Below are 27,092 nucleotides of genomic sequence, written 5' to 3' on the forward strand. Positions count from 1 at the left end.
CTTCCAAATTAGGACAGCACATCTTCTTTAATGTTGTTACATCTGTACACCAACTTTCACTGATGTAAAAGCATGTTCCACCGCCTCTCGTTTTCCCCGTTAACTCCGATCCGCTCCGCTCTGAACAGCTGAAAGCCCGGCAGATGTAACGCGCATGAATAATCATGTGTGGCCTAATAAAAAACATTACATTAAATCTATGGAAAATGATGACAACTGTGGGAGATCCTACAATTGAAATAGGGTCTATTAATACAATGACACCATCAGCAACTGTGGGAAATTAAAGGTGATATGATTCTAAGTGTTTAGAAACCACAACTGGGTATGTCAAATGGTATTAAAAATAAAGGAAATACATTCAGTTCACATGACATACAGTAAAATTAAATTAGCATGCACAGAACATGGTAAATACTATTAAAATTAATCTTAAAATAAAATATATAGTAAACCTATAGCCAATTATCATAATATTAATAGAATATGGATGCTAATACTTAAAATGAAGTTCAGTGCAAACAAATAACGTACTTGTAAGCAAGGAATGGGTTAATCAACCGAGATTTCAGGGTTTATGTCATGGTAAGTTAACCTTGCTTTCTGGAATACCCCTCGGCTGCTGCTTCTTGTGTGTTTGTGTTTGTTATAATGTATCTAAATTCAGAAACAGACGTTGAATCTGAAGCTTTGTATTGTTTTTTTTTTTTGTTTTGTTTTGTTTTTTTAGCTTTTGGTATGTGACTAATTAAAACTGTACTGATAAAGAAAGTGGTGATTGTAGTTCATATATTTTAGCTTTTATTGTCCGACCATGTCTAAATTATATAATCATTAACAATCATTGTTATATATATATTTTTTTTGTCTGTGTATTCTTCATGTATCACACAGAGCATGGAATAGTTTTTACTGAAGATTGACTTTTTTGATTTTACTGACATTCTTTATTACTGATGGGACATTGTTTTTATTATTATTATTTAAAATTAAAACCTCATTTGATTGTGTTTTTGTTTTTTTTTTTTTTTTTTAAATTTATTTATTTTTTATGCTCATTTACATGTTTTATGGGCAGTCTCATGTTTGTACTGTTTTGATATGTGTTGTAATCTCATGATCACATTTTATTGCCAGTGTCATGTTGGCACTTACTAGAAAAAACTAGCAAAAATGTGTGTTTTGTAGCAACATTTTAATTATATTCAGAGTTCAAATTTGTCTTTGACTTCAGAAACGTCTTCTATCGGTACTGTTTTGCTCTATGTTAAATACTGATAGTCAAAGAAGAACATTAACTTGTCTTTTAAATTGTTCATATACACTGCAGGTTTGCACAAATATATATTTATATATTTTAATACTGCTAAAGTAGGTTGAATTTAAGCTACATGAACACAAGTGAAATACTTTTTTTTTTTACAGTAATTGTAATTGTTATGTAAAGTCAACATAAAAAAAATGACAGTAACAAAAATGTATATAGTAGGCATGACAAAGATTTATTAAATTTAAATGTCAAAATCTTATTAAATGTCAAAATCTTATCTAGTTGATCTGATAAAATCGTATCTAGTGGTTTGACCAAATCTTATCTAGGGGTCTAGTTGGTCTGACAAAATGAATTTAATTTGTCCAACTAGAGCTAGAACAAGTGAGTTCAAACCAATAATCTTTTGTTGAAAATGTGTAATTTAATTGCATGGAAAAGTTTTCCTTAATTTCATTAAGTTAAGTGAACTTTTTTTTTTTTTTAGTGCAGGTCACAGGTCGCCAAAGTGGCTGGTACATCAGCAAATTTACCCACCACTACGCATAAAAAATCCACATTTGGCAGGTGTTAATTTCAAACCTTGTTCACCAGGAGTAGGCTGTATCATGACAAATTCAGGAGAAAGGAAATTAAAACAGTGCTTTGCAATCACACCCAGACGTTCTGCAAGAAAATTATCTCTAGAAAGTTTTAAATGATCATGTGTTGGTGAATAGTGAGACATCTGGCGAGACACTTTTATTTTAATTTTATTTTTAACTAAGAGCCACTTGTGGCTCGTGAGCCATACGTTCCCAACCCCTGTTCTATGGTGAATTACCCCCAATACAAAACAATGAAACTCGAGCAATGCTCAGACAAACTTATTTCCTCTTCTGTGCTAATTTTCCAAGGAGACGATGTGCACCTCTGATTGCATGTCTTCATTGGCCAAGGCAATTAAATTATTTCATTAGGCAGCTACAAGCGTTACAGGCCAGCAAGAGAGCCAATAAAAGGCTTCAAGATGACAGTCCCACCTGTTGCTTACTGTTTGAAAATTATTATCCCCCACAAGATTCAGTTTCCTTTGTTTAGTTCTCCCGCTCATTATTCTATTTTTCTGTGAAATAATGAAAAAAAATTAAATGTTTCTCTTTAGAAATATTGTGCACAAATACTTTTTTTAAATACTCTGCAAGCATTTCGGTGATTCATAGACACAAAAAAGGCACCTTTAACCACCAAACCCCAGACATTTTTACTGATTTGTTTTCGAAGTTTAGTTTTCTCTCTTTTCTATTCTCATGTGTTTTCAAATCAGCTTGTCACTTTTGTACTATTGTGGTCAACTTGTGCAAGTCAAACTGGACTGGACTGTATATATAATTCTGTGCGTATTTGAAAGCAATGCGAAACAATAAAAAAAAAAAGAAAAAAGCAGTGGGCCAACCATATGTGTACATCAGCAGAAATCGAGATTCATCAGACCAGGCTAAGTTTTTCCAGTCTTTAACTGTCCAGTTTTGGTGAGACTGTGCCCACTGCAGCCTCAGCTTTCAGTTCTTGGCTGACAGAAGTGGAACCCAACGTAGTCTTCTGCTATTGTAGCCCATCCGCATCCAGGTTTGACATGTTGTGCATTCAGAGATGCTATTCTGCTCACTACAATTATACAGAGGGGTTATCTGAGGTACTGTAGCCTTTCTGTAAGCCTGAACCAGTTTGGCCATTCTCTGTTGACCTCTCTCATCAACAAGCCATTTCCATCCACAGAACTGCTGCTCACAGTTTTTTTTTTTTTTTTTTTTCATTGTGAGTAAGCTCTAGAGACTGTGGAAATCCAAGGAGATCAACAGTTACAGAAATACTCAAACCAGCCCATCTGGCACCGACAATCATGCCACGATCCAAATCACTGAGATCACATTTTTCCCCATTCTGATGGTTGATGTGAACATTAACTGAAGCTCCTGACCAATATCTGCATGATTTTATGCACTGCACTGCTGCCACATGATTGGCTGATTAGATACATCTTATAACTGAGTCGAAAGTTCATTGGTTGCTCCCACGATTCAACAGTCCAATGGTATTTATTTAACTCGATTCTCAATTGAAGAAAGAAAAGGAAAAAGAAAAGCCATTGGCAAATGGCTTTTGAGGAAAAGCAATTGGCAAATTAATTCAGAAAATTAATTGATAAATACCTTTTTAAAATGCAATTTAAAATGTGCTTTTAAAGTGCATTAAAAATTGCATTTAAAAGACTCAATAATGTACTCATTTGCTGCTGCATTTAATGACATTTTAAAGATGAAATAAATATGATGTATTAATGCACAATTTTATTGTTGAATATAATGACATTTTAAAACATGAACTAAATAAACACATTTAAATGTGTCTTTTTATTCAAGTTTTTATTTTCAAATGAATAGATTGATTTATTCCTTCATTTCTTTTTCTTTTTTTTTTTTTTTTTTGTTTTAATTGGCACTCCTGGGCTTCAGCAGGTATGGATTGACAAATGGCAAAAGAAAAGTAAAAGTCAAACAATAAAGAAAAGCAATTGGCAAATGGATGAAGAAAAGTAACTGGCAAATGGATGAAGAAAAGCAATTGCCGAATGCTTTTTAAAATGCAATTTAAAAGGTGAATTTAAAAATGACTTAATAATGTGCTGTTTTATTGCTAAATGAGTACATTTAAAAACATGAATTAAATATACACATTTAAATGTGTCTATTATTTGTCCATTTAAAAATTGCTTTATTTATTCACATTTAAATGGGCTGGATGGTATGGCGTGGCAGGCTTGATGGGGAGGACAACTGAAGAGGTAAGTGGTAAAGCACAGGTTGGCTGGTTGAAGAGTGGACCTGGAGCACAAGAGAACACAAATAAGTACAATAACAAATATAGAGAAGTATTTGCAGAAAACTAGAATCTAATCAGCATTAGTACCACTGAAGTAGACAGAACAATCTGGCGAAGAATGACTGAGAACCCAGGGTTTTAGTACAGCAGACCAGTGATGAGATGATGAGAGGCAGGTGAGATGTAATCAGCAGGGATGAGCTGCCACACCACCGGAACAGACCAACTCACTGTTGGACCTCATGTACTCAGATAAGTGACAAAGGCAGGCCTACACACAGTCATAAAGCCTGACTGTAGGACACCTGTAGGAACACTCAAAGCCTGATAACACAAAATTGCTCCAAAATCAAACAAAGGGAGTCCAAAACAGTTCCCATCAAGCCTTGCTCACTTTACACTTATGTGTGAAATTCTGAAGGATCGAACTCTCAACTCCTATTGGATGAAACGCATGACAGAACACATCCCTCAACCATGACGTCATCGAGAGTATAAAACCCAGAAATTCCTTCTATGCTTTGCTTCCAGCGACAGTATGTGCCACATCTTGTTGCAGCCCTGCTGCTCTCAGTAGGAAGGAACTTATGTACCTGAACTTTGGCCATACAATCTCCATCTTGCTGGACGAGCCGAGATTCTCAGTGTTCCACCGAGCACGTTAACGGATCCAAAGGAGACCGCCAAGCAATCCACGGCACACCCTTTTGCCTGCAGAAGTGAAGAACGAAGATTTCTCTTAATCTTCAACTAAGTCGACTTCGCTGATATCTCTGCCAACCCACTGAGAATTAGCAGCCATACCGCCCACCGACAGAGCAAGGAAACGGCCTCCCGTCATCACCCGAGCTTCGAGGAACCGAATCAGAGTCAAACGACGGATGAACACACCTACCCGTGTCCTCACGCGACTAAACAAAGAGGTTTACGTCTGGGCAGAGATAGATTATTATAGTGTGTTATTCTTGTGTATCAAGGTTATTGCTTGTACAGTTTATGGACCGCTAAGTCCGCTCATTGCTGCTAATAATACTCAAAGTATTAATGTAATTTACTTTTACCACGAAGGAGATTTGCTGTGTTGTCGTCCAACCACGTTGGGCTATTTGTGCATTTCCACCATTGCGGGTGAGACCGGCACATGAGTTTATCCATTAAAGAACCAACGACTGCGGCGGATGGATTACCGCGTCTCTGAGTGATAAAACTAATGGTTGCCTTCTATCCCACGATCGATAAAACCGGCTTCAGTGCCGTTACCCTGTTCTCTCTCTCTCCTACTAACTGCACACACACACGACCCCTCACAAACATACCCGCACACACATTTGGCAAACAGATAACTTGCCGATAGAGCCCAGCTTTGTCCCTAAGTTATCGCACCAGCGGAGCCACGCTTTAAATGGGCAGATGCCATTAACCTGTCTCTCTGCCCACATTCGTGGGCACATTCTCTGGCCGCAAACCTCATGTGACTCTCCACGAGAGCCACATCCACCATTTTGTGCACTCCTCTCCTTACTCACACACACACACACACACACATACACCCATTCACACACACACCTCTCATGTGTTACAGGCATATCCTGTTACCATATCTACTCATGTTACTGTTTAGTTTGTAGTTTGAATTTGGAAGTTTATTGACTGCATCGTATTGATTATTAATTAATATTACTGCATCAATAAACTTTGTTATACTTCAAATAGAAGTGTTTTTGTATTGTTCTGCATGCACCTGTGTCTAGGACTGGCAGGGGATGTCAGTGCTTGGATGCAAGCCTTCATTGTTTTCCTTTTGAATGTCGATGTTCTCCAGAGGTCGACTATCTTAAGAGAACAATCCTATTTTGCAACTGTTATACTGTCTGGTTAATAGTCCCTGATTCCAGGGTGGTGCCCCGGCAATATTAATTCTTATTAATATTCTATTGATTTTAATAATTTATAGTTATGTTTGATGATTGTTGATTTGAAGGATTAATAAGCTAATGTTGATTCTAATCAACATTCTATTGATTTTAATAATTAATAATGATCTTTGATCATTATTAATTATTGCTAATAACCAAACCCGCTCCTGAACGAAGCGCCCATCATCACAAAATCACAGGGGTGACAAAGACAGACAGAAAACACTAATGGCCAAGGCCAACATCCTGACAACAGTATCTGGGTTTCCACTTGGGTCATGGACAAGTGCATCACCAAATTGATAATAGAAGCTATTGCGGCTTGTACAAGACCCAAGACCAAAAAGGAGGTGAGACGGTTCCTGGGGCTGGCCGGCTATTATCGTAGGTTTGTACCTATTTATTCAGATGTCATCAGGGTGAGCGAATACTTTTGGCAATATAGTGTAGCTACATCACTATGTAACACATTTGCATAATGCCCGCATAATGCCCGGGAGCTGAAACTCGGATATGGTAAGGGCCATTACATTTCCAACACATGCTCTAAGCGGTTAACCAATCACAACAGACTGGGCCAGCTGACCAATCAGAGCAGACTGGGCTTTTTGGAAAGGGGGGCTTTAAAAAGACAGGAGCTTCAACAGAGCATTTCAGACAGAGGGTGAAAAGAGGTGTTGCAGCAATGTACACTATGAGAAAAAATAATGTGTTTTTTAAACATTAAAGAAAGGAGAACCTATTCTAGTAGACCTCCAAAATAAAATTATGAACCTGTAAATGACCATAATATGGGCTCTTTAATCCCTGTATATTATTTGTACTTTGTGTGTATATATATATATTATTTTTTTTTATTTATTTATTTTTTATTATTGTATATTTTATTATGTATTGTACATTGTATACATTCATTCTTTTTACATATATATAATTGCAATGTGTGGATCATACAAAGTTTCCCTTACGATTCAGTACACTTGACATTGCATCACTAAGCTGACGCTATGGGGAGTGTCCTTTGTAGGGGATTACAGCTTGGGCCCGTAGACCAGTAGGCTTGGAATGAAGACCAGAAGACCAGTAGTCAAGGTGTCAATCACATTCGTTGAAATTTTTCTGATAACAGTTGTTTGCAAAATCAAATGGCAGAAGTCAGCAGTACAAAAGCCTCTGATTTTGAAGACAGGAGAATCATGAACTGAACTCAGGTCCAAAAACATCAATACTTATAGTCAGATACAGCATCAAGTTGACATTAATGCTATAGCTTCTAGAATTCTGATTGTTTTTTTTTTCATTTTATGTCTATAAATTATCCTCACTTCCTGTGACTCTGTTATAACCTTTGATGCTCAACAGAGAGGTAAGACTATATTCCTTTGACTTATGAAAGCACAATTGTTATTTAACAGCCGATGTTGTCAAATATAAGTGTTCCTTCTTTAACAACTAAATATACTAAAAATAATACATTGCATTTGAAATGTAGTGCCCTCAAACCATTGTATTTTATATATTACCTCATGATTATAAAATAAGTGGTTATAAAAATAAAATAAAAAATAAAAACCTGGAGAGATAGCTTTTACAACAATGCGGTATTAAAGAAAACAAAATTCTCATAAAAAGGCATATATACTGTAACAAAACTACTACAAATTAGTATGAGCAAAGTTGAATACAAAGGAGAGTGTTTTTTTTTTTTTTTTCTTCTTCATTTCTTCTTCATCCATAAAAATTTGGTCACTGGCCCACTAAATCCACCTGGCAGCCTGTTGCTTCCTTGATGACAGAGTCATTCACAGCCAAGATGCATCATAGCAACCATCTCTGTGACAGTTTATAATGAGCACCTTCATTCTAACACAAAACTTTGACCAATGTAATCTGTCATGTGATATCTAAAAGGCATTTTACAATAGTAAAATATTTTGTTACGTTTTCTATTTATCTAAATCAATATATTTGAAGATTTATTTAAAAAGCCAAATACATGTTGTCCACTTTTTGTTTTTTCAAATATGCTGGTGATTTTTTAAAATTCTGATTATCTATGCATCGTGTAAATGCATAAAACAAATTCCATAATATGATTAAGCCAATATGTCAGTTTCTAGAAACCTGAGTAAAGGCCTTTTCACACCAACGGCGATGCGGTAATGAGAGGCCAGTTGTCTACGAATGGCAACTGACTGCCATTGTCACATTCACACCTTTACAAATGGTGGCGCTAATTGGTCGGCACTATAGCAGGACGAGGGGCGTTCAGTCGCCTCGCTCCTCTAAGTAGTTTTTTGGTCAGATCATGTCTGCCTCTGGGGCATGAAACGCTGGAATAGTCACTACATAAACCTTTTGCATTTACGGGGTAAACCAGCATCTAATCGCTCTTTAAGGAATGTAAGAATCTCAGCTATGGAGTAATTCACTTGGTCTTCACTACATAAAGAGTACCAGTTTGCAAACACTTGCCATTTTAGTGCATAGAGGCGGCTCATGGACGGTGCTCCAGCCTGTAAAATTGTGTATATCAATGACTGAGCCAATTCTGACTGGTACGATGTGCTCTGTTCAAATGCCACATATGCAGGTTCCACAGCTCCAGCTGGAAAAACCAAATCGTGCCTTGCGCTTAAGAGAGGAGGTTCCTCCTCAGTGATATTTCCTACGGAGGGCCGTCCAGTACCTCTATAATCTCTGGAAACCAGGACTGATTGGGCCATTTCGGCGCAATCAACAGAACCGTTTCCTTGTCCTCTCAGACTTGGCTGATGACAGAATGAAGGAGACATTCCGGGGGAAACGCATATTTACATTTCGCAATCCATATGTCGCATGTAGTGAGAGGAGATGATGCTCGCTCCATTGGAAGAGGCATTCTCATCCTTTGTGGCGACTGGATTCCGCCCTGGCGATTTATGAACGCCACTATTGTCATGTTTTTCAATGTCAGAATGCAAAGCCTTCAAGCCTAGAAAGACAGCCAGTATAGTAGTTCTAGGCAGTTGATGTGCCATGGCCATTTCGCACCTGTCCAGATGCTGAAAGCCGGGCATCCATCACACACCGTGCCCCAACCTGTTTTGGAAGCGTCCGTGGTCACCACTTTCCATCTGAAACTTGACCCAGCATAACACCTTGCTGATAGAAGGCTGAAGCTATCCAATGTGTTAAGCAGCCAGACAGTGGTGAGTTACCCGAATGCGCATGTGCCCGTGGCGCTAGGCTTAATGTGGTACATGTCATTTGAGCCAATACTGGAGAGGATTCATGTAACAGACCTAATGGTATGATGGTGGATGCTGCCATCATAAAACCTAGTGGTTTCTGAAAAGACTTCAGTGGAAGTGTTTTTCCCAGTCTGAACTAAGACAGACACTGAAGAATGGCCTGAACGTGTTGCTTGTGAGGTGCGCATGCATGCTTACGGAGTCGAGTTGAACCCCTAAAAAGGAGATTTGTTGGCTGGGGGAAAGTGTGCTTTTCACCCAGCTGAAATTCAGACCCAGGGTTTTTAGATGGCAAAGCAACAAGTCTCTGTGTTTGCTCAACAGAGCTTCTGATTGGGCTAGTAGCAGCCAATCATCGAGGTAATTCGACACGCGCACACCATACAATACATTTTGTGAACGTGCGGGGAGTCAGATCAAATGAAAGGACTTTGAATTGATATGCAGTTCCCTCAAATGCAAATCTTAAAAATTGGTACATGAAAGTATGCGTCCTTCAGGTCTTTTGACGCCAACGAGTCCTGTGGATGGATGTGTGAGAAGACTTGTTTCTGATTTAACATTTTGTATGGGTGCTTCGCGAGCTCACGATTCAAGCGCGTCAGATCTAGAATGGGGCAGAGCCCGCCTCCTTTCTTTGGAATGAGAACATAACGGCTGTAAACCACACTGGCTTCACAGTCTGTATAACGTTCATTGCGAGGGGATTGTGAATTTCTGCACATAATACTGGCGTGTCTTGTAGTGGGACCACAGATCGCAGAACACCATTGAAGTGAGGTGGCCAGTATACAAACTGAATCGTATAGCCATGTTCTTTTGTTTTTAGCACCCAATCTGACACGCCCGTGAGCTCGCCACGCATCCTCACAGTGAGGCAGCTGGATTATTGATTCGCTCACTACAGCAGTCAAAGCGCAGCTCGCCATAGGGAAGCAGTTGATCATTATGTGTGGGCCATGACATTTGTATAACATTTTGGCAAACTCCGGCAGGGAAAGAGCAACGTGTAAACGCATTCAAGCACCCTCTCTTTTGTGTGAGAACACTGTTTATGTGAAGATAATACACAAACACATTTGTGCACCATCCTGGCCACCTGCGGTGGGGGATGAATAATGTGTGTTGTTCTCAAACAGGTGCGATAAGTACATTTCTGATTCATGCGACATAGTTGAAGTGAATACAGTAAACAGAAACAGCATGCGTGAAGCCTCCTGGCGAACACTGGCAGGGAGGGGAAGCAAACAGCATGCAAGCGCTTTCTGTTTTTGTGCGAACATTGTTTATACTGCATGAAAACCATCACACCATTCTTTGTGAGAACACAATGCATAAAACATATTAGTCTACCATCCCAGCTTACTTGACGGGGATGTGTACATCATGTGTACACACAGTCTGATGGGTGATCAGAATTGAGTGTAAAAAATAATATTAACGGTTAAAACATATTATCGTCTGAAATAAAAGTGATTATATGGCACTGCCCCACATGTATGTTAACTAAATTTTTTCATCACTGCGTAATGCACACATATAATGACTGTTGTAACAGATGTTGTAAATTTGAACTGTACTGATTGTATCTTATTGCATGTGTATCTAAATTTGCTCAAAACATGTTACTAATTAAATATTACGGCATTGGAGTGGTGGTGGCGTAGTGAGCTAAAGCACATAACTGGTAATCAGAAGCCTCACAGCCACCACCATTGTGTCCTTGAGCAAGGCACTTAACTCCAGGTTGCTCAGGGGGTATTGTCCCTGTAATAAGTACACTGTAAGTCACTTTGGATAAAAGTGTCTGCCAAATGCATAAATGTACAGGTGCATCTCAATAAATTAGAATGTCGTGAAAAAGTTCATTTATTTCAGTAATTCAACTCAAATTGTGAAACTCGTGTATTAAATAAATTCAGTGCACACAGACTGAAGTAGTTTAAGTCTTTGGTTCTTTTAATTGTGATGATTTTGGCTCACATTTAACAAAAACCCACCAATTCACTATCTCAAAAAATTAGAATATGGTGACATGCTAATCAACTCAAAACACCTGCAAAGGTTTCCTGAGCCTTCAAAATGGTTTCTCAGTTTGGTTCACTAGGCTACACAATCATGGGGAAGACTCTCTGTGTATTTGTCCCAGAAGACAATCATTGACTCCCTTCACAAGGAGGGTAAGCCACAAACATTCATTGCCAAAGAAGCTGGCTGTTCACAGAGTGCTGTATCCAAGCATGTTAACAGAAAGTTGAGTGGAAGGAAAAAGTGTGGAAGAAAAAGATGCACAACCAACCGAGAGAACCGCAGCCTTATGAGGATTGTCAAGCAAAATCGATTCAAGAATTTGGGTGAACTTCACAAGGAATGGACTGAGGCTGGGGTCAAGGCATCAAGAGCTACCAAACATAGACGTGTCAAGGAATTTGGCTACAGTTGTCGTATTCCTCTTGTTAAGCCACTCCTGAACCACAGACAACATTAGCGGCGTCTTACCTGGGCTAAGGAGAAGAAGAACTGGACTGTTGCCCAGTGGTCCAAAGTCCTCTTTTCAGATGAGAGCAAGTTTTGTATTTCATTTGGAAACCTAGAGTCTGGAGGAAGGGTGGAGAAGCTCATAGCCCAAGTTGCTTGAAGTCCAGTGTTAAGTTTCCACAGTCTGTGATGATTTGGGGGTGCAATGTCATCTGCTGGTATTGGTCCATTGTGTTTTTTGAAAAGCAAAGTCACTGCACCCGTTTACCCAGAAATTTTGGAGCACTTCATGCTTCCTTCTGCTGACCAGCTTTTTAAAGATGCTGATTTCATTTTCCAGCAGGATTTGGCACCTGCCCACACTGCAAAAAGCACCAAAAGTTGGTTAAATGACCATGGTGTTGGTGTGCTTGACTGGCCAGCAAACTCACCAGACCTGAACCCCATAGAGAATCTATGGGGTATTGTCAAGAGGAAAATGAGAAACAAGAGACCAAAAAATGCAGATGAGCTGAAGGCCACTGTCAAAGAAACCTGGGCTTCCATACCACCTCAGCAGTGCCACAAACTGATCACCTCCATGCCACGCCGAATTGAGGCAGTAATTAAAGCAAAAGGAGCCCCTACCAAGTATTGAGTACATATACAGTAAATGAACATACTTTCCAGAAGGCCAACAATTCACTAAAAATGTTTTTTTTTTATTGGTCTTATGATGTATTCTAATTTTTTGAGATAGTGAATTGGTGGGTTTTTGTTAAATGTGAGCCAAAATCATCACAATTAAAAGAACCAAAGACTTAAACTACTTCAGTCTGTGTGCATTGAATTTATTTAATACACGAGTTTCACAATTTTTTTTTTTTTTTTTTTTTTTCTTTCATATACTAAATGCTAAGGGGAATTTTTGGGGGAGATTATCACAGTCTGGGATATGTCAGTGATTAGCAACAACATTGATTTTGATGCAGTATTATTTTTTTGTGCAGTCAGATAAAAATAAATAAATAAATAAAAAAAAATCACACTCAGTAACTTAGAGGACAAAAACGTCCGCATCAAAAAACTGCCATAAAATATTATATATTCATTTTATTTTCCACTTTCTCCAACTTAGATTTTTTTAACCAACATCAGCCCTGATCATAACTACAAAACATAAATTCATTTTCAGGATTTTAACCCTTTAAATGCCAGTTTGTTTACATTATGCCACTGTTGTTTTTTTTTTTTTACACACACACACAAATTTCTCAATACACACATACAAAACACACTCTGACATCCATGCCAACACACCCACAAAATTTTAGCTGCATTCTTTATGCAGTTGGCCTGCAGCGCTCTGTAATACAGTAAACAGAAAATAGGGAAAAAGAATGTGTCTGCTCCATGGGCTAAACATGAGAAAAAAATGGCACCATCTGGTGAAAAAAAATAAAAATAAACAAACATTTGAAGCCAGGGCTCCAGAATAAAAGCATAATATCATAGAATTCATGATTTTATGCTTTAATGGCACTGGGATCAAATATTGTGTTTTAATGGGTTTCAATGGGGACATTTTTGTCCTTAAGGTCCTGAGTGTAACTATTTTGTGTTCACAGTGTATTATTGATGTATTATAGGAACTAAGATTGAAATATCAAAATTCTCCAAACAATACACACCTTTGGCTAAATTCATGCCATTGGCATTAACACAAAAAATAAATAAATAATGAAAAAGACAAAAATGTCCCGAAGGTCGCACAAGGGTTAAGATCCATAAAGTTGTTTATTAAAAAAGGTGATATAAAGGAACATATGCTGCAATATAATTTTATATTAGAGATATAAGAAAACTCAAGTATTAGATTAAATGCAAAGGAAAATTTACAGCAACATTGAATACATTATGAAGACAATCCATGTTAGATAAAAGAGCTTTTTAAAGGGGATGCAAGGCAGTGATGCAGCAATGTCATTTACATGTTAAGAGAACCCATATGAGAATAAACTGTTTCAGTTTTTAAGGCATTTGATGATACATGAAACACACATCCTCGCTGATCAGGAGTTCCTCAAAAGTTTCTTCAGTGTTTAATGACGGTGGTCAAAACAGCTTTCTGTGCTTTAGCGCCACCTGTTCTGCTGATTTTGGGAAACACAGCAGCTGCTGTCACGTGATTCACAGCTCAAATTTTATTGGTCAGGGCGTTTCTCCACCAGGCGAAGAAAAAATAAATAAAAATAGACACACTCACCATAAAAAATAAAGCTTTGCTTTGTCGGCACGTGATTTGGCCCAAACATTTCTTCCAGGTGTGAAGGGCTCATTAGGAATCCATTGTTTCTGTAAAAAAAAAAAAAAAAATTATTCATCGCAGCGAGAAATCGTGACGAAGGTTTGCGTTTGGTGTGAAAAGTCCTTAAAACGGTGTTATACATTATATGGCCAGTATTAATCAGAATTCTGATTCATTCAACACTTTATTCAGAATATCCATTTATACATTATCTGTATATGTCCATATCAAAGCACTTCTGGGTGCCACGTGATAAAGGCAATGAAAAGTATAGCTAATGAAGAAACGTTTAAAAAAAATAAAATAAATAAAAATAGTACCTTTTGTACTTCAGAAGAGAATAGCAAGAAACGTGTGTGCCTTTGTTTATTCAGAACATGCTGATTACTTTGTATATATAAATATTCCGAAATAGTATGAAACAAGGAGGTTGTGTTTGTAAATAAAGGAATGTTAGATGAAAGAGCAAAATATTGTGTTTTTTTATATATTTTTTTTTTTTTTATTTGGGTGGAAACATCACATAAATTCAGTCAAGGTTTCATGTCAAAGTACCTGCTAAATGGAATATTACACAATCCCAACAAAAGCTGGTGCTCAGATTCCACTCAAGACTCCCAAGTCTTGATGTTGTTTGAAAAAAATATGTATGAAATGAGAGAATTGATATTCAGTTTGCCATGGACAAGGAAGCAGAAGTCTACAAAGGAGCTACACCCCAGTGGCTGAACTTCTACTTGGCTAAAAGGGAGAAACAACTTTTTGTTAAGAGGGACAAATACACAGAGATACCTAATAGAGAAACAAATAAAGAAACATTGGAGCTTTTCCACCATTGATCTGTTTTACGAGTCAGGCAGTGGAGGAACTACACTGGCAAATTGGGTTTTGTGGGACTTCAGGAAAAGCTCAGATGTGCACGCTTGAACAATTCACAATCAGATCCAAATGCAATAGCACAATAAATACTAAACTTTTTCAGTGCAGGTGAGGTGCAAAACCAGAATACAGTCTTGCTACTTTTGGATTACAAGGAGATGGACACAAATGAGGACAAGCCATTTAAATGCGCCTTGGAAGAAAATCTGATTTCTGAGATAAAACAAAGACATATTAGCACAGACATTCCTGTGATTATAATTTTAAATTGCTGTCACCAAAAGAGCACAACTGAAGAAGAGCAACTCAATTTTAATAATCAACACACTGGGGTTTTCCAGAGACAAAAGCAAGAGAGTGTGATGTTATGTAGGTGCCTTTCCGAAGAAGAGCAGAACAATTTTAAAACGAAAAATACTCGGGTTGTTCAGATGAACGGAGTCAGGCCCACACAATTTCATGGCTTTAACATCTCCAACCAATAAAGAAAAAGAGGAGACCTCGCAAAGCACAATTTCTGTCTTCTCTGGCTCTGATTAACTCCTATGTCCTGGGCTCATATCTCACTGAGGACATTTGCTTGAAATTTATAGATAAGAAAAATTATATTTTTGGTCGCCCACCTTTGGAAGAACAAATGGAACCCTTCACTGATTTTTGGTCATATTTTCAACTCATGAAGGAAAAGCCAAAGATAGGGACAGACATATTCAAATGGAGCATTTCCACCATTGATCTGTTTCATGAGCCAAGCAGTGGAGGAAAAAAGCTCAGATGTGCACGCTTGAACAATTCAACCCGATAATCTCTGATGAATGTCTGAGGTTATTAACCCAAGCTGGCCTTACCCAATTTGATACAACTAGAAAACTCATGGCATGCGAGAGCGAAATCCAGCAACACTTGGAGCAAATCACCAAGCAGCTGCTTACAAAGCGAGAATGTAGCATGAAAAAAAAAAAGAACAAACTGGACGCCGTCTTCAAGCTGATCCAAGATGTGGACTGCAGTGAAAGCTAATCAATGTGTGTGCGACTGTTCAAAGATGCTGCGAAGAAGTTTGCACAGGCTTCAGTTTTTCCACAAACTCTGGCTGATTATGCAAGAGTCTCTAACTGGGCCAAAAAAGCGATTGCAAGGGATCCAAAAATTATTTTTTTTTATCAGGGACACACTTGGACAAGTCAAAAAACAACTGATGAACCAGATTAGCCATGGGTTATGCCATAAATTTGCAACACTTACTGCAAGAGAAATCTTACACATTGGTAAACTAGCACTAGAGGCTTTCAAAGATGAGGCAAATATTGCTGAACAGGAGCAAAAACCAGGACTGAAGAGGATGGGGTGAAAAACATCCCCACCATTTTCAATAACAGAGGGCTCTTTGGTTACATACAGGCATCAAATGCTATTTTCAACAAGCTTAAATATGTCAACCAGGAATGGGCCGATATCCTCACACATGTAATGAAATCTAAGTTTTACCTACTCTCAAACTTGTGGGAAGTGCCAATCTCTCCTCATGACTCTTAGGCAAAGATTTGAGGTCAAAGTAATTTTTTTTTTTTTTTAATGTACCTGACATATTCCAAGCTAGGGATCCATAAAAAAAAAGACCCATCATACATTTGGCCAAACATTAAAGAATGCTATGACAAATTCATGAAAGAAGAGAGACAGATAGCCTGGCAAATCCTTCAGGAGAAGATGGCCAGCACTTTTGCAGGTCTGCTTTCCACTCCAGAGAACAAAAGTGTTTCTGAGTTGGAGCAAATCACTAAACAATGGAGAGAATTTCATGATGATGATGATGATGACTCAGCCAAAAATTACATCCTTGCCAACATCATCTTGAGTCAGAAGTCAACAGTGTCTAAAGTACCACTATAAGAGCTCCAGACCATATTACAGAAACTTTGGGAGACACAGAAGCATAACAGAAGCCCAGAGTTTTACCTTTTGGTCCTTTTGCTGTTCTGGACTGATGATGCACATACACCAAGTAACCCAAACGCTCCAGACCTTAAAAAGTGTGTCCAGGACATGTGTCAGGCATACAAGAGGATGTATCAGAAATACCTTTGCTCTCGTTATCTGGTGCCTCTCTTCTTCTTTATGAATGGAGGGGGATTGCAGAGACTTGTTCACAGATCAAAACTAGGCAAAGCTGACTTGGACCACCTCACTAAAGGTGATGAAAGAGTAGAAATCCAAGGTCTTCAGTGTATCAGAGGTGAGGTCAGAAATCATAAGGTGTGTTTTGAGAGAAAACAACCAGATTGAAATTTCAGCCCACAATCCGGCCAGTGTGTACAAGCCTGGTTTCCTTCTACCTTGGGTTTACCATCAAAGGACCTGTTGCTTTCAACATTAGAAATGTTGTGCATGGTGAGTTATGATTGATTTTCTTTTTTTTTTCTCAGAAAAGTCACAGAACCAATTGCATGCCATTTGTATATTTTATCAATAGATTGATTGTGTTGATTTGCCAGTTATGCCCTTTCTCTGCAGCTGACAGTTTTGTGGACACACACAAGGATGTTATCATTGAGGACATCAAGACTTCCATCATAGATTTCCTTCGTCCACTGATTGGCAAAGAAAAATGTTCAACCATCAGAGAAGCCCCAACAAACAAGGATACAATGAGAAAGCTCTACTCTTTCCTTTTATCGAGAGATGACATAAAAGACACACTTTACCAGAGCCTTTTAAAGAATGATCCAACCCTTATTGAACACTTGGTTAACTCTGGATAGAAGAGTTTTTGTTTGTTGTTTATAGAACTTCTCAGAATGATAAATATATTTGAATATTATGATCTAACTGCTTAAAGAAATATTCCGGGTTCAATGCAAGTTGAACTCAATTAACAGAATTAGCAGCTTAATGTTGATTACCACCACAAATAATTTCGACCAGGGACTAAAAAAGAAATGTCTTTCATTTAGGTTCGTTTTGAGCAGAAACAGTATTTTTCGTTCCAGTTCAGAAGTTCCGCAGCCTCCTTTCCAAATGGTAACTTGTTAGAACAAAATAAAAGAATAGTTAATAATGTTCTTTTTAAAATTAAGGTGAGTGAAATACCAGTTGCAGTGTTGTCAGATCTCGCAAGAGAGACAAGCAACCTGGTCAGGAAAAACAAGCCCAAAATAAGCCACTTGTCTCACCCCCCCCAAAAGCGAATATATGATTTTTTTTTTTTTTTTTTTTTTGCGGGTTGGATTTATCAGCATATAAATCATAACAAGCATACAGTTAATTAACAGTTAAGTATAATTTTAACTACAGATCTGCTTCTCAGTCAAAACCTGGCAGCATCAAATCTGTATTAATCCATCATATCTATCAATAATTCAGTGAAGACTTGGAAACAACTGAGAAATGTACTTTTTACCTCTAATAATGTTTTCCTTGTATCTGGATTAGCAGTGCATGTACAGTATATGTAGTAATTATACAATACATAACTGTTAAAAAGGTCTTCATTCACAGAATACTATATCCACAATGGGCACTTATGCAAAAAAAAAAATAAAAGCAGTTTCCTTCAGGATCAAAGACTTGATATTTGAACTCAACAGCCAAACTATGCTCCTTCAGATGCTCCGCCCCTCCAAATTCATGCAAGCACATTGCCAATGCAGTGTGATCGCAACAGTGTTGTGTGGATCAGTCCGATCCACTTTGTTTATTTTCCCATTTACAGAGCCAGGGCTGCGTACAAACACCAGATTTTTGTTTTCAGCGCACAGATGGAACGGACAGCTAGCGGACTGTGAAGAGAGATATTCACGGAATTTGACAAAAAGTGTATTTAATTAAAATGATTTACTTCACCTTTGAATCACATGTTGACATGTATAATGTGTATGTTTTGTAGCTATACTTTTGAAACAATGTGTATTTTAGCATTTATGGACTGGCACTTCCATTTTAAGTGTCTTACTGTAATTATTATTGTTATTTTTTTTTATTTACTTACGAGGGGTGAAATTTAATCAGTATTATGCCACAAACGCTGTTGATTGAGCTTAACTTTATTGAACCCGGAATATTCCTAGGTGACTATGGGACTGAACAGTTTGAAAGTCTAAACAGTACTGCAGTGTAATCTAATTCTCATATCGAGGACAAATCTTAGAAATTAATTCATAATACTTATTTTTATAATTATGTAACAAAAGGTGATTATCTCAGATGAACTTTATCTTATGTGTTGGTTTAAAGTTGCACAGGTTTTATTTGTAGTACATGGGTTAATGGAACTCTTTTCATGTTTAAGTTCTTATGGGACCAAAACAATCTCTCCTTAAAATAAAATCATTTGTAATCCTGGTGATGGGATGGTATTTGTTTAGACTAATTTTCAAGTAAAATAACATTTGATCAGTAAAACTTGAGTTAGATTGTTAAAACAAATGGAATGCAAAACATTCCTCATTATTCACATATTATCTTATTCTTAAATATATTTGTCATAAGTGTAACAGTGTGGCTGCAGTACAATAAAACCAATATAATGTAAAACTGATTTTTTCATGATTAATTTCTGAAACAATAGAAATTATAAGCTGTAACTAAAGATTTCTCAGCCTGGTCTCATAGAATCACATTACCTTCATTTTTGCTAAATAATTTTTACACGGCTCATTGTATATCTCTGCAGTTTCTTGGTGAAATTAACATTAAAGGTACTACAACAATGACGTTTGTTCAGTTTCACACAAATCACGAGTAAAATAGCAGATTATCATTAAAAAAAAAAAAAAAAACAACTGATTTCCACCTATATCTTATATCATTTTTAGCAATACATTTGAATGTTTGTTTGTTTGTTTACAAAACTGACTACATTTGCATGCTTGTTCAAATGTGATCTAAATTAATGATAGAGCATTGCAGTTGTGATACAAATGAGTCCTGAAGAGCACGCAAATCAACGCATGACCTGAATGTGTTTTTAGAGGCACCACAAAATTATGTGGTTGCTTTGGCAATTGCGTTTTTCATCTCACATTTGCTTTTATGACACTATCAGTTAGGTTTGGGTTTATAAAGGGAAGCAGATTTTGTTGATTTACAACTCAATAGAGCATTAATCTTCAAAAAACGCATCTGTTTGGGAGATCATTTAACTCGCTTTAAGCTCCATGTGGACGTTTCACATGTATTGGACAGCGTAATGTTTTTTTTGGTAAAATGTCATCACAGTCACTTTATTTTAATGAGATCAACCTTCTCAAGGCAAATATAAAGCAATCTGAAAACATGGACAAGTGAGAACTTACTTTTGAACAACAGGCAAACAATAACTTCTGAAGAGCCTTTGCAGGACCAATTGAATGGAGAGCACATGTCACTGCACAGAGGTCTTCAACATACACTATACTATATCCACAACGGGCACTTATGCAGTTTGACCCAAGAATGAGCCAATGATGTGGTAAGATGCCCCTTTTAACAGTATGGTAAATTCAAATTGATTAATTACATAATTAAGCAAAATAGTCATGGTCATTAACAGTATTGTTAACACAATCTCTTTGTGCTTTTTGATACCTCAGAACACAATCACAAGGTTTCATGCTAATCTTAGGAGTTTTATGTGCAATGAATCCACATATTTGAATAGAGAAAATTATGACTAATAGTGATATGGTCTTGGTCATCCAGTTTCTCAAAGAAAATTTATTTTTGTTTCACCTTAAATGGAAAGGATGAAACACAACGTGAGGACCTTGAGACCCACATTTCCAAACTGAACTCTTTTTCTAACAAAGCATTTTGAAACCTGTTGCTTAATATGAGAAATACTGATTAAAGAGCAAGACACAATGGCCAAATACCTCCACCTTAAGGCCCGGGTATACTTAGTTTTTGTGCGTTCCTGATCGGATCACAGCCAGTTGACCAAGTTGCATTTCAAAGTATACTCTTCTGCCTAAGAGCGAATACGAATGAGTTAGACGCATTTTTTAAATACCGTGTTAAGTTAAACAGAACTTCAACCTTTTAAAACACATCTCGAGACATGTTTATAAACTGCATTTGTTGCGCTGCATCTAGCCTTTTTTAAAAGCAAGAATGCGATCAGCCTGAAGTCATTGTTAGTGCTTGGCACACATCTAAAATTTGAATGCAAAGTTTTAGCATTCGAATGTGAATCATCTTCATAAATTAGACAACCTTATTGTACATTAAGTTTAAGTCTTTAACCTAGTTACTTTTTGGTTAAGAGAGGAAATTAAACAGGAGGACAAAATTTTAAGCTGTTTAGCTTAGAACCTGCCACAATAAAATCTCTCTCTCTCTCTCACACTCACTCACTCACATCCATATTCTTTATTGACTGCAGGCTTTTAGGTGTTACCTGTCAATCAAAGAAAATAATGAATAGTCATATCAAAACCACTTAAAACCTATTTAGCTGAGACGCTTTACATCATGCATTCATACAAAAGAAATACAATTATCACAAACTCAAATGACAAAAATAAAAATAGATAAAAGATGAGTACTTGCACCTTTTTTTGACTGTAACAAATTAGTTCTCTTGACTGAATGGTTGGTTGCCATGATCAACATATTCCAGGTGGCGATCAAGGCTTTTAAGTGTCTTGTAGCGTTTCCCACAACGAGAACACACAAACGGACTCTCTCCATCATGGAAGCGCCAATGGATGCGTAGTTTTTTCCTGTGTTTGAATCGCTTGTCACATTGACTGCAGCTGTACGGTCTCCTGAAGTGTGCTTTCTCGTGTTTGCGGAGGGTTTTACGAAAGACAAAGGCCTTGGGGCAGAGCGAGCAGCAGTGAGGCCTCTTGCCGGTGTGGAAGCGTTTATGCCTCCTTAGAGTTTTCTTGAACATGAAGATTTTATTGCAATAGCTGCAAACGTGGAAACGCTTCGAGTCACTGACAGGTCTCTGAAGTACCTGGACCCTCTGGAGTTTTACCAAGTAACACCCATAGGAAGACCCCTGACTCTCTTCTTGCAAATCAAGAGACCTGCCCAGAGTCGACTCTTCTGATTCACAGAGCTCATTCTGTTCAGCCTTCAGTTCAGCTTCACTTCCCACTGGATTCTCAGCTTCAGCATTTTCTACTGGGTTCTGACAAGCTTGAATCTCCACTAAATGTCTAATTACCTGTTCTTCATTATCATCTTTCAGCATCGGCAGCATCATGTCTTGATCTCCAGTTACAGGCCTGCCGGTATTCTCTAGTTTCAGGTCTTGCGCGAGCACTGTCTGGCCAGGAGTGTTAAACACAACCGAAGCAGTAATAGATTCTGTGAGAATGCAGACTTCTGCTTCTTTTGGCTGCTTTACGTGCATTTTCTGAATCTCTCGAGACATCTGGCTTTCGGGATCATCCACCATTACTGTAGTGTACAGCGCTTTGTCATCTTCAGTGGATAACTGCGTTTCTGTCTGTTCCGACAGTGCTGTTAATAAAGGAAGTGACATCTGCACTGGAAGTGGACTGAGATTATTTGGGGCGGTACACTGGTTTGGGTCAGCTTCTAGCTCTTCAGATTCACTGGATTGCAGGCCCAATAATGGTGGGGACTCATCTGATGTGACTTCCCTGTTCCTCTAAAACATTAAAGAGAGTACAAGTTTAATAACGAAAGACAATCAAACTCTTCTGTGGTGTAAATATCGTGTAAATAAAACGAGCAATAGTTGAGTATTAACATGTAATGTCTGCTGATCAAGTGCTTATATGTTCAGGACACAAAGCAACGAGTACAATAAGAGCAAACTGAACTGCATGCAAGATGATCATGTATAATTCGTCCATGACCTTGATGAAAAAAAGAATGTTTCAGGCTCTGTTGCAATTTCTCAAGCCACCCAAGTAAACCTGACAAGACTGTAGGTGCGTCCCAAATCGCATACGTCTGCACAATTCTATTCCATTTTGAAGCTTAAAGGAATGTTCTGGGTTCACTTCAAGTTAAGCAGCATTTGTAGCAATGTTGATTACCACAAAAAATGAATTTCGACTCATTCCTCCTTTTCTTGAAATAAAAAAGCAAAAACTTGGTTATGAGGCACTTACAATGGAAGTGAATGGGGACAATTTTTGGAGGGTTTAAAAAGGCAGAAATATGAAGCTTATAATTTTATAAAAGCAGTTGCATTAATTATTCAGTTAAACCTTGTGTATTATTTCAGCTGTCAAGTTGTTTAAATTGTCATTTTTACAGTCGTTTGAGGATTTTAGGTTTTGTTGACATTACATCATCATGGTAGCAAAATTGAAACTTTGCTATAACTTTACACACTACAACACTAAAACCATGTTAAGACGCAGATTGTTTATGCCTTGTGATTATACCTTTGAAACACTGAGCATTTTAACAAAAATTGGCCCCCATTCACATCCATTTTAAGTGCCTCCCTGTTACCTTCATTTCTGCTTTTTTTTTTTTTAAGAAAAGGAGGAATGAGTCCAAATAAATTGTTGTGGTAATCAACATTATGCCACAAATACTTCCGATTGAGCTAAACTTGTATTGAACCTGGAATATTCCTTTAAGTAGCGCGAGCTGCACTGGGACGTGGGTCTTGAGTGGACTAAAACAGACATTCTTGATTGGACCAGTCTTTATCCACCTTTTTCCTTCATCCCGTGATGCTTAGCAAGAAATATTGTCAAGTTAACACAGCTGTTGTTGCAGCGTACGTCCATTCATTCTTTCGTTGTGGTGTTGGGACTTTGAGGAGATTGTGTCTGATTTAATGAGGACATACACTGATATGGTGAATGATGTGTTACTGAATTATAATAAACTGCAAAAAAGTCATAAAGACAAAGCGTGAACCAAACCGTTGCGCTGTTTCTCCCAGATGCATTTGAGATTTAATCGAAGCACAAACGTAACATTTCGAGCACAATTATTGGTTGTTTTAGTGGAGTACCTGTGTTAGTTTAGCTTCACATGTGTGTGCTTGTTATTTTGTCACCCTGCATGTTCAAATCAGACAGACACACTAAGGAAGAGCTGTGAAATTCTTATACTGGGGTATGTAATTGCTTTTACAAGTTTTCCAATCAGATGGTTATTTCCTTTTAAATCTGCACGCAAGTTTAAACATTTGTTCAGTGGGTGATTGACTGGTGAGAAGTGGTACTCTGCAGCTGTCTGGGACACATCAGGATGGCGTTTTAAATCTCAAATGTGATGTGGTTTTTGACTACTATCCAATCACAAAACATTTTGCACCCTGTTTACAACTATTTTTAGCACTGATCTTTGCAATTGGATCATCTGAAATGTGTCTTATTACCAGCTGTAAACAGGGTCTTAAAATGACTGCAGCCAGAGCTAAGAAATGCTGTAGAACGACTTCCGGCGGAAGTCCCACCCACATTCGTTTCCCCAGTGAGACCCCCAGGAAAAAGGTGGATAAAGAGCAAGGTTGTGCACCAGATGTGTATAAGGCCTCATGTAACATGCCAGTAATACAGAGATTCACACTGTAAAGTGCACCGTTTACATCGGTTTCATGCAGAAGGGCCGCTAAGAAAGCAGTTTTGTGCATAATGTTCTCTCTCGTAAACAAGTGTATACGTCAACATCATTATTTATATCTAAAGGATTTAGTTAATTGATGTCAGTTTTTGTTTTCAACTGTTACTCCTGGTTGGAGGCTTCAGTACATATTTTGTTTATACGAACGTTACATTTCACCTAAGCTTAATGGTGCAACCTTAAAATATTTAGTTGTGCGCAAATTGTAACATAGTGCCCATTTACGCCACAACTGGACTAACTTGTGCACGCCCGGTTCAACTGGTCCCAGGTTCTCTTTCCTGACTTCACAAGGTGAATATATTTCAGAAAGCTAGTGGTCTACCGGAGAAGATGAAGAAATAGTGTTTGCAACAAAGTTGGCAAAAAAAAAAACCTATGATTTAGGTTAAAAATTACATGACTGTATAAGTGAAAATGTATATTTTCAGTGATGTAACGTGTAACCATTTTCTTTTTAGTTTGTGTCTGATGTCCGATGTTAAATTGTGTGTTCAACGCACATCATTACCTTACTGTTATTAGTCCCAGATGAATAATTCCAGGTACACGTCTCACCTGCAAAAACATGATAATGTGAATGTTACCAACTGCACCAAAACTTTGTGATATCCACCACTGAGACAGACAGATACAAACAGATAGAGATTGATAGACACAGACAGACAGATACACAGACAGACAGACACTAGACAGACAGATAGATACATAGACAGACAGACAGATACATAGATAGACACAGACAGACAGACACATAGACAGACAGACATACAAACACATAGACAGATACACAGAGAGACAGACAGACAGATAGATACAGACAGACAGATACACAAACAGACAGACAGATACATAGTGTGACAGACAGACAGATACATAGACAAACAGATAGATACATAGACAAACAGATAGATACATAGACAGACAGGCAGGCAGATAGATACATAGACAGAAAGATACACACATACACAGACAGACAGATGCACAGAAAGACAGATAGACAGATGCACAGAAAGACAGATAGATACACACACAGAGAGACGAACAGATACACTGACAGACAGATACACTATATGGCCAAAAGTTTGTGGACACCATATGTGCTTGATGAAAATTTTATTTCAAATCCTTAGGGATCAATTTCCCCCTTTGCTGTAATAACAGCTTCCACTCTTTTGGGAAGGCTTTTCACTATACTGTATGTAGTAACATGGCTGCAGGGATTTGCTCTCATTCAGACACAAGTGAGGTCAGGAACTGATGTTGGTCGATGGGGCCTGACTTACAGTTGCTGTTCCAGTTCACCCCAAAAGTGATCAGTGGGGTTCAGGTCTGGGCTTTGTGAAGGCCAGTCAATTTCTTCCACGCCAGACACAGGGGCATTGTCATGCTGGAACAGAAAAGGGCTATCCCCAAACAGTTGCCACAAATTTGGAAGCACACAAAGCCCAAACCATTACATAAAGAAACATTAAGATTTTTCTTTACTGGATTTAATGGAGTACCCAAATTCGTTAATTAAAAGGGGGTGTCCACAAACTTTTGGCCATATAGTGTACACAGACAGAGAGACAGACACACAGACAGATACACACACACACACACACACACACACACACACACACACACACACACACACACACACACACGAATAGATACACAGACAGACAGATAGATAGATACAGACAGACAGACAGACAGACAGACAGATAGATAGATACATACACAGACAGACAGATCGATACATACACAGACAGACAGACAGACAGCCAGACAGATAGATATACATGGTTTAAGAAAACTCCTTTCGGTTACAGTGAAATACTTGCAGTGTTTCGTGCACATGTTGTGTGTTAAACTCTCTCTGAACACTTCTGTGATTTCAGAAAGAAAAACCTCCAGCAGAGACCCGAACAAAGACTTCATCCGCTCCTGGAAAACGCCCAGTGCTCCCACATCCTCCATCCCCGTCAATAAATTACAACTATTACCAAATACTGGAGTAATAAAAACACTCTTCGTCTCCGCGTTGAGTAGCGTGCGCAGAAAGCGTCTGTTTGAAAGCGCGTGTCCGTCTACTTCTTCTCTTCGTTTTTGGCGGGTTGCAATTTTTTTTTTAAAGGTGCATACCGCCACCTACTGTACAAGAGTGTGTAGCACCATGTCACAATTTTGAAATGGTTCTATGATAAGATCTTCTCTGTCACTTTTCCTCGATTGGATACTTCCCAAAACAGCGACTGAATCAGTGCATATTACCACCCTATCTGGTTTAACCTCTTCAACCCTTTGTAACCCTATTATGACTGCCACTAATTCTGCTGTATACACTGATAAATAATCTGAAAGTCTTTTAGCTATGGATATTTTAAATTCAGGGACATATACACCAATTCCCACACTCCCTTGCTTATTTTTTGATCCATCTGTGTAAATTTTAAGGTAGTTCAAATACTTATATCTTACATATAAACTTGCTTTGTTACCCACTTCATTTGTTTGTCATTCTCTTTTCTTCTCTAATATATTAATATCTACTTCTGTTGCTGGATAAAGCCATGGTGGAATATTACTAATTGAGGTAGTCCTCGTGAACTCTATAGCCTCCAAGCCATATT

General features: G+C 37.9%; 1 protein-coding gene across 5 annotated transcripts; it reads right to left on the minus strand.

Annotated features, from left to right (window-relative positions):
* Positions 1-3,759: 3,759 nt before the first annotated feature.
* On the minus strand, positions 3,760-26,546 carry LOC127441979 (zinc finger protein 615-like). 5 transcript variants are annotated; one of them, XR_007897419.1, is made up of 5 exons: positions 26,304-26,546; positions 24,986-25,032; positions 21,456-22,528; positions 14,005-14,093; positions 3,760-4,134 (listed from the first exon to the last, which is right to left on the minus strand). XR_007897419.1 is itself a non-coding variant. In XM_051699588.1 (4 exons), the coding sequence occupies exons 1-3, from the start codon at positions 26,437-26,439 to the stop codon at positions 21,476-21,478; spliced, it is 1,236 nt and encodes a 411-aa protein (XP_051555548.1). In that variant the 5' UTR covers positions 26,440-26,546; the 3' UTR covers positions 13,498-14,093; positions 21,456-21,475. The 5 variants fall into 5 exon arrangements, 2 of the variants coding, with proteins under 2 accessions (XP_051555548.1, XP_051555571.1); XR_007897421.1 differs by lacking the exon at positions 3,760-4,134 and adding an exon at positions 4,190-4,843; XR_007897420.1 differs by lacking the exon at positions 3,760-4,134 and adding an exon at positions 13,498-13,891.
* Between the last annotated feature and the right edge of the window lie 546 nt (positions 26,547-27,092).

This window comes from Myxocyprinus asiaticus, chromosome 1, assembly GCF_019703515.2.
Source record: "Myxocyprinus asiaticus isolate MX2 ecotype Aquarium Trade chromosome 1, UBuf_Myxa_2, whole genome shotgun sequence".
Lineage (NCBI taxonomy): Eukaryota > Metazoa > Chordata > Actinopteri > Cypriniformes > Catostomidae > Myxocyprinus > Myxocyprinus asiaticus.

Bases quoted from the DNA above. Each gene is read 5' to 3' on its own strand.
- LOC127441979 (XM_051699588.1), bottom strand. From the start codon at position 26,439: ATGGAGGATGTGGGAGCACTGGGCGTTTTCCAGGAGCGGATGAAGTCT. The intron at 25,033-26,303 runs GCAAGTATTTCA...ATGTTTTTGCAG, and splicing joins CAACATGTGCACGAAACACT to GTGAGACGTGTACCTGGAAT. The intron at 22,529-24,985 runs GTAATGATGTGC...TTAATGTTTTAG, and splicing joins CTGGGACTAATAACAGTAAG to AGGAACAGGGAAGTCACATC.